Genomic DNA, 8,827 nt, shown 5'->3' with positions numbered 1-8,827 from the left:
AGAGCAAGGAAGCTCCCGGGTCATCCTAGACAAAAATAAAGGATTGTTGTTGAAAACGTCACAAACTAAAAAAAAAACCACGGAAAGAAAATTCAAGTTTTGGACACAGGATCTACGCCTAGTGGCGGATTGGACTGTCATGCCGACTTGCACCGCTTGGGAGTAAGTCACTCCTAGGAGGGTACAGGAATGACTTGGATACGTTTGAGGTAGTAATGGTATCAGGAGGCTGTTATGAGAAACACTTGCGGTCAGTCATCATTGGCTTCTCAAGCATATGAAGCCATGAATCATGGTTATCATTTCGGGTCACATACCATCTATAGATAACTATTGCGTGACACAAACTGATGTAAAAATCACTTGCATGTGGCTCAATTATTTTTCCTGTCCAATTTACCGCTTGGGAGATATGTCTCTCGGAGGAGGGTCCAGAAGTGGCTTGGATAGGTTTGAGGTAGTAGTGGGATCTGGAGGCTATTATGAGAAACGTTTGCGGCCGGTGTTTAGATAACATGACTTATTCCCTTCTCAAGCATCGCCAGAGAAACGCGACAAACAATTGTACTAACCCCGAAAGGATGGAAGAATCGATCAGGCACCACATCCCCAAAGCATGATATTACAGCCAAAGGTCGGCCGGAGTCAGCTCATGACCTCGTATCCAAAGTGCTTCCAGCTTGCCGATATCGATTTCCTTCGAATTGATTAAATACCTTAACACTGCAAAACCATTCATGCATCGGGACCATCGACAGACTTCGGGTTTCAGGTTTATGCCGCGGCAAGCGGCCACGTGGAGGAACATGGACATTCTTTGGCTCAGGCGCATCGTGGCATTGGTTGCATTTCAGCCCGGGTCCCTCACGTTGGTAGGCTTGGTGAAATGGGGGCACCCTGTGGAAGGATATTTCTATAAGTTGAGGCTCTAATTGTGTGGATCCAGTTCTATCTCGCATTGTTCTTCACCTGGACCTGATATCATGGCGTTCATACTACTCTCAGCATATGTGGCTTTACTCCTGGTGTTCAATCGTTCTCGCGAAGTCCAGGCTCCTATCATAGCTGATGGAGCAGATCTAGGTTCTCTATCCACTGATGCCCGCATGGGCCACATGAACCCTACAGAGTCACCGGGGCGATCACGCGATTTTAGTGCGAATATCAAAGTACACGATGTTAGCCGTGAAAAAATTGAACGAATTCACAAAGCTGGGTTCAAGCAACTAACCTCCCTGACTACTCCCGACAATTTTGACGGTTTCGTCCTTCCCGTCATGCGAGGGTAGGAGTTTTTCATTCACCCCTTTCAGCAGGCCTTGTACTTATATTGCGGTCCGTTTTTACGCTGCAGAAATGGTGCTTTATATCAAAAGGACTTCCTCACACAAGTGAGTGATTGTAATTCGAATGCCACTGACCACGGGGGGCCGTCACTTCAAGTTACACTATTTGGCAAAAAAAAACTGTTGGCGCAGTGCCTTCAAATTTGGTCCACTGACGCTGTAGCGTTTGTGGGGTATCAAAGCCGACCCGTCACCCCACTTTCAGTGGGAAATTGGCTAAAAAGTGTTGTACATGGCGCAACGCAGCAACCTTTGCTGCAGTACTCCCCAATGACTTCGCGCTGGCGGAAAACAGCTAGCAACCCATAGCTTTTCAGCTTCCTGGTAGCTGTTTTCTGCTGCGCAACACTACACTAGGCTAACCGCTAATACTGATTGTAGCGTAGCTACCCCACCACTGCCATTCAATTCAAACACAGTGTCTGAATTCCAATAATTAAAACCTCTCATCCTCTTTCTTGCAATTTTCAGAAACTGTGGAACGCGATGCGAAGTCAGATTGAGAATTCAGGGACGTTTGAAGCATACTACGCCGGACGTCTAGGGTGGGATGGGGAGTATCCAGCAGAGGAAGAACCCAAGATAATCGATGAGAAGTATGTAAACGATGAAACCTGGGTTCAATTTATGGAAGCGGGTGTGTCAGAATCAATCCAAATTGTCCTTTGGATCCCACATTAAAATCTCTCTGTCTCAATAGAGTACCCCATCAATCTTCCTCTGCATACCAAACACGAACACTGCTATGTTCGAGGGCCGTTGACCACCCCGTTGTGCTTCGAGCCAAGGGACGGTGAAGAAGAACCAGAAGAGAATACCATCTGGAAGAAAGATCTGCAACATTACATCGATTTCATCAATGGTCATGATTCTTTTGGAACCAACGTTAAGCTCACAGAGAGCGAAAAGTCCCAAATCGCAGATGATCTCATGGAAATAGAAGTGGATGACTCTTTTGAATTGCAAAAGCGCCTAATGATTGACGTGAAAGAGAAGCAGGCGGCAGAACAACATAGACAGGCAATAGAAGCGTTTCACGATAAACTAAAGGCTGGCGACAGGGCTGAGGCTGAGAAGAAATTGGAGATTGCTAATGCGATCGAGCGACCACACCTCGAGCGTGCGAAACGGGCTATGCTATGGGCTGTAAGGAACATCACCCGGCTGGTTGAAGCCAAGTACCCGGGCCAAAAATTTGTCTGGTTTGATGTCAATCCATGGATTAGGTAAACCAAAGCGAGCCGAGAGACTGTCGTTTTTTTCCCATGTGCGGTGCTCATTGTTGTTTCAACCTCCGTTTTACTCTGCTTTGGTTTCGGAAAGAACTCATCATTTGAGGGTAATCCAGTAAGTCGAATAAATTTTGGAAACAGGGTTTCTTAAAAAAAATGCTAGGATAGCTAACCAGTCGATCAATTTCTTCTCTCATCTGCATAGCATATTGGTCACGACGAATTCGGAGGTCATTGAAGGTGCTCTCCAAGGGATTGATGAGATTAAAGCGGGTGAACATGCGGGAACCTCAGCGGTTCATTAATCTGTCCACAAAGTCGACGGCGGTATCAACTTGAGGCACACACACGAATGACGCATTCTAGAGATCTTCAAAAAGGAGAAATCATTATAAATGTATATATTGTAAATATTTCCCTGGCCTTTGAGCCTTGCAAAAGAGGTACTTTGGAAAATTAACCAAAAAACCTACCCAGTTGAATTTGTGAAACTCCATAAAATATTATGTGTCCTATGGGAGTTTAACCCATGTCTCTTATATCCATGTCAAGTGTACTAACCACTGTACTAACACTGCGGGCATCTCGCTGTCGCTGCGGGCCGCAGCGACATCATGACGCTGCATATCAGAATGCAGCGTCAGCTGCAGCGACATCTGGCCGGCTGATCGATTTGCCTTTGGACAGCCAGCCACCAATACATAACAACCTCTCGATGACAGGTCCTTGTGCCGGCCATCAAGAGGATTATAACACACTCCTCTCACTCCTCTCGGTGACCAGCTCATGGACCGGTCATCGGGAGGAGTCCACACTCCTCTTGATGCCAGCACACACCGGCGTCAAGAGGAGTACAGACACCTCTCGATGGCCGGCACAACGACCGGTCACCAAGAGGAGTACGCACTCCTCTTGATGGCTGGCCCAAGGCCCGGTCATTGGGAGGAGTACATACACACTTCCCTTGATGAACGGCACAGACCGGGCATCGAGGTGCATGTACTCCTCTCGACGCCGGCCTGTGTTGGCATTGAGAGGAGTATGGATTCCTCCTCCCGATGACCGGTCCTTGTGCTGGTCATTGAGAGGAGTGTGGACTCCTCCTCCCAATGACCAGTCGTTATGCTGGTCATTGAGAGGAGTGTGGACAACTCTCAATGGCCGGCACAAGGACTCCTCCTGATGGCCGGTCCTTGGGCCAGCCATTGAGAGGAGTGCGTACTCCTCTCGGTGACCGGTCGTTGTGCCGGCCATCGAGAGGTGCGTTGTGTGTACATACCCCGGTGGCCGGCTGTCCATCAGACAGCCAAGTGTCGCTGCATTACTTGTCGCGCTGGGTTTGAATCCCCACTGAATTGTCAGATGTCGCTGCGGTCCGCAGCGACATCGAGATGCCCGCAGTGTAAGGACGCTTGGATATGAACAGCTGCAGGTGGGTGAATCAACATCCACTGGTGTCACATGAAGATCCCTAATTGAGGGTAAGACCTGTAAATGACAGGTCATGAATGAGTGACACCAGCAGGTATGATAAAGCTAAGAGTAGCAGAACCACAACCTGACAGAATTTTACAAGGTATTTCGACTTACACTAGCCTTGTAAACCCAAGCCTTGCAAAAACGTCTGTGCAAAACCACGTCAGGGGTGTGAATAGTTGAGTTTCACAAGGCAATGTTTACACTGTATATGCCTTGCAAAAATATAACCTTGTAAAGATACCCCCCAGAGCCCAAACCTTCAAAATTGCAAGATTTCAGCTTTTACAAGGCATACACGTGTCAAAGAAACTTTGTAAAATTCCACAAAACAACAATGAGAGTAGAATTTTACAAGGCTTAAAACTAGAAATGTAGATCATCAGGCAAGTTTATTTCCCGCCTTTGCGACCCTTTGGCTACGACGTCCAGGCCCGCGAGTAGGCGCAGAAGCAGGCCAGGGCGTTCCGCCTGAGGCGTCTTGCGGCTCTGACATTGGCAAAGCCAATTTTTCCAATTTCGCTGGCGGTTAAGGCGGTTTCAGCTTAATCTTTAGCTTTTGAATCTTTGGGGCCGCCTGTTTCTTCAGTTTCCAGGGAGGATCCATTTGCTGACTTCGCCTGGTTCTTTTTTGGCAGAGTCCTCCGCTGAGTTCGCCGGATTCATATAAGGTTTGAAGGGGGAATCATCCGCAGGCCTCTTTGGCGCCAGTAACTGGCTTGGTAAGATTACCCTGGCAAACCTCTATTGAACCAGCTCATGTAAATATGGGCCACAATGCACTTTTGGTATGGGGAAAAACTGGTTTTTGTGCTGGAAAACCCATTTTTAATACCATTTACCTGAGTGTGTTCACAAATGTAATCTTCACCCCCTCCATGAAATGTTTGATTTTTAGCCATTTGCAAGTTTTACAAATTTTTTTGGACTGCTTAGTGCATTTTTCTCTAACCTGAATAGAGATGGCAATCGGTACCCGGGTACCCGCCGCGTGTCCGGGTACCACCTGCCTTTTTGGCCCAAAACAGATACCCGTACCCGTACTTGTCACCCGTGGCGGCGGTACCCGAACTTAGTCAGTCCTCCCTTCTGAGTTGGCAGGCTGGCGCCCCTCGCGCAAGCCTCCAAAGGAGGGACTTGGGAGTAAGCGGGGAAATTTGGTGTGAGCGCTGAGGACTGCCTCAACCCATTTGGCTGGTGTCAAACTTTGACACCACACTAAAATTGCGTCCTGCGGGCCAATCAGGCCGCCCTGGTGCCAGATTGAAGCCCTGCATCTGGCATTCAAACCTACATAGGCCACATATTTTTATCTTAAACGGTCTTGGAGTTACAAAGCTTGTAAAATCAAGCTTCCAAGATTCTGGGAATGATTGTACACTTCTGCATCTTTGGTAAGTGCATGGAAGCAGTATTTTCTGCTTGTAATTACATGAAAATGCATATGTTTGAACAAGTCCACTTCTCAATTCATGATCAACGCATAATATTTATATTGGTATGCTTGATGTACAGGAGTTGGAAAAAAACCTTGATTTGTTAAAGCAAGCTCAGCAGTGAATTTGCAAGGGTGTCCAGCGGCCAGCTGGGGGGATAAAAAGCTGATTAGTGGATGGCTGCCTGTGCAAGAAGCTAGCCTACAAGGCCGCACCACTCATGTCCCTATTGAGCAAAAAATGGGTGTGAGATATATGGATCAAAGGAAAAATGGGGCTTGGTTGGGCCCCAGGCTCGTCAGCTCTCACGCCAAAATCGGTGGCTTGGGGGCAAGCCTCTCTGTGAGACAGAGACCCTGCGGGGCTCTCCTCCAGAGAGGCTTGGTTAAGCTTGGCGGTACCTGGGTCTTTCTGGCAGGTACCAGAGGTACCCGCCAAGTTGTTTTTTTAGATGTGCCTGGTCACCAAGAGGGATCCCTCTTGGGCCTCGGCGAGCTGGTATCAGTATACCTGCCACCAAGAGAGTATTTCTCTTGGTGAGCAAGTATACATATACCAGCTCGCCAAGAGGAATCTCTCTTGGCGAGCTGGTGTGTGTATACCAGTGCTTGCCAAGAGGAATCCCTCTCGGCAAGCTGGTGTGTGTATACCAGCTCGCCAAGAGGAATCTCTCTCGGCGAGCTGGTGTGTGTATACCAGTGCTTGCCAAGAGGAATCCCTCTTGGCAAGCTGGTGTGTGTATACCAGCTCTCTGACCTCTTGGCGAGCTTGTGTGTGTATATGGTATACCTGCTCGCCAAGAGGAATCCCTCTTGGCGGGCTGGTGAGCATATACCTGCTCACCAAGAGGAATCCCTCTCAGAAATCTGGTGGGTGCATACCTGCTCGCCGTTTAATATATAAAGAGGTAAATAATATTGAGAGTAGATTGTCTGCTCAGTTGCAGCGTACCAAAATGCCAATGTTAAAGGCCCTTAGTTTGCAACCTCTTGCATATTATGTGTGTCATCACCTCAAACTCATTTCCATGCAATGTGTACTTAGCTCAATGGTTAGAGCATCACTCATGAATGCTGAGTATGTGAGTTTGACACTCACAGTACACGAGGTTGTGGGTTCAATACCCACTTCACTCGGACCATACTTTTCACAAGTTCAATAGATAAATGTCTTCAATAATAATATGAAATTCAACAATGCTGATAGTGTTGAGTTCAAGATGAGATGAGGGTCATGATGTGATACAGGGTTGATGAAGAAAGTTTGAGTGGATGGATTCAGGAGACCAAGCCAAGTTGCTTTGGGAACAAAGGGATCCAATTTAGCATGTCAGGAATTGTGTCCACATAGATGATATCAATTTTCAAGTGAACTGAGCTAAGCTGGGGAAAATCAGTTGAGACCGGAGGCTTCTACGGAGCCAAAGATGCTTTGGCAACGGCGAGAATGCTTCCAAAGTTCAGCACAAGACCAGACCTGGCCTACGCGGTTGATCTCCTGGCCCGTTTTTGCGCAGCGCCATTGACATCACACTGGAAAGCACTTGATTGGTTAATTGGCTATCTCAGAAGGACGACGGAAGAATCTTTGGTGTACTCAGTGGGATCTGGGGAACTGGACATTTGGACGGACGCGAACTGGGGCAGGGAACACAAGCGGTAAACAACGGGATATCTGGTGACCCATGACGGAAACAGCATTGCATGGGGGTAGAAGAGGCAGACAGTGGTGGCAATGTTGACTTGTGCGGCGGAATACCTGGCATTGTTGGAGGGTGCTCAGCAACTAGCACACCTTCTCAATATTTTTGAAGAAATTGGATTTCAGCCAAAAATTGTGATGCAATATTGCAACAACAAAGCGGTGTGAAACTTCTACGCAAGGCGTGATCTGAGCTTGGAAAATAATAATAGCAAAACTGAGTAAGCTTAAACTATAAGGTGCTTGAAGGGCTGCCTTCCTTGAATAAGCTCTGGGAGAATGTACACTAGAATTTATAGTGTGGCTAAATTAGAAGAAATATTCTCAAGTATTTCAACTACAGACCCTAAGAACCAGGATTCTGTGCGTGGGATGAGAAGTGTTATATTTTTGATGTAAGTGACTTTTGGAATGACCAAGTTATATTTGAATGTTATCAATTTATCAATTCATGATTTCAACTTATATCATAATTAATACTATTATGATCTTACTATTTAGATGGGTGATGGAAGCGGAAGTAATTTCTTAATATTACTATTTATGCCGGCATGGGGAAGAAAGGGAACATTGAGGGGCAGAAGAGGCCTCCTTATATAGTAAATAAACTAGTCTGAGAGTGGATTTTACAAGTGTGAAATAGTATGCTACTTTGGGATGCTGTACAGTTGTAGTGTGAAATAATAACCTATATTGGGAAGCTGTACATGATATTTGTGAAATAGTATACTACTTTGGATTATGATCACTTGGCTTGTTCCTCTCTGGGGTGAAAACATTGTCTAAGAGTAGATTTTCTAAAATGTGATAATGGAATCTTTCAGAAGTGTCCCTTCCAGTCCTAGAGTAAATTTGTACTATGTAATTTATGTGATTTGTATGTGAAACTAGGATTCTACTATGTATTTGATTATGTGATTAAGTAGACTGTTACTGGTTTTCTGGGTGATAAATTAACTGACACGTCTTTATGATCTGTAGGTTGCATTATATTTTGTGCTAGAAGGGTTTTGTTTGTACTTTATAATATACTATTATATTAATTTTTCCCTATTTTTGATGTGTTTGTAAGTGGATTAGTCTTACCACAGCGGCCATCATGATTGCGACGGACAACACCTCAAAAAAGAAGACCAAATATTTCCGACGCGCCTTTTATTTTGTCAATGATTTGATCAGGGAAAACAACATCAAGACTTCATGGACCAACCAATTGGCGGATGTGCTGACAAAAAGATTAGGGCCAACAAAAATGACGGGAGCTTTGATTCAATTAGGCATGGGTGGGTAGTTTTTGCAATCTTGGGGGGGGGGGGGGGGAGGTGTTAGAGGATAGCCGGATCATGGAGTTAGAACCAAGATTACAAAACCACAATCATGTACTTAGCGGCAAACCTAGTCTGTGATGTCACGGGGGTTTCACCCGGTTAGGGCTTGTAGATACTATTTAGTCTGGACAATCCCGCGCCCCGGCTCCAATCTTTTTCCTCACCAAGATTGGAGACCGGGATCCACCAGCGCCGACAGCTGACAGTGAAGGGACTGTATCGTCCAGGTTAGTAGCATTTCCATTTGTTTATCTTGCAATCTATACCAAGATTGGAGACCAGGATCCACCAGCAACGGGACTGTATCT

General features: G+C 46.2%; 1 protein-coding gene across 1 annotated transcript; it reads left to right on the top strand.

Moving 5' to 3' along the window:
- Nucleotides 1–983: 983 nt before the first annotated feature.
- Nucleotides 984–2,576, top strand: PtA15_14A37 (uncharacterized protein; the record flags this gene model as incomplete). The annotated part of the gene is made up of 4 exons (XM_053163089.1): nucleotides 984–1,285; nucleotides 1,355–1,391; nucleotides 1,818–1,983; nucleotides 2,047–2,576. 4 exons carry the CDS (start codon nucleotides 984–986, stop codon nucleotides 2,574–2,576), a joined length of 1,035 nt encoding a protein of 344 aa, XP_053026712.1.
- Nucleotides 2,577–8,827: the final 6,251 nt, after the last annotated feature.

This window comes from Puccinia triticina, chromosome 14A, assembly GCF_026914185.1.
Source record: "Puccinia triticina chromosome 14A, complete sequence".
Classification (NCBI taxonomy): domain Eukaryota; kingdom Fungi; phylum Basidiomycota; class Pucciniomycetes; order Pucciniales; family Pucciniaceae; genus Puccinia; species Puccinia triticina.
The sequence above is the reverse complement of the archived record's forward strand: the minus strand, read 5'-3'. Positions and strand labels throughout refer to the sequence as shown.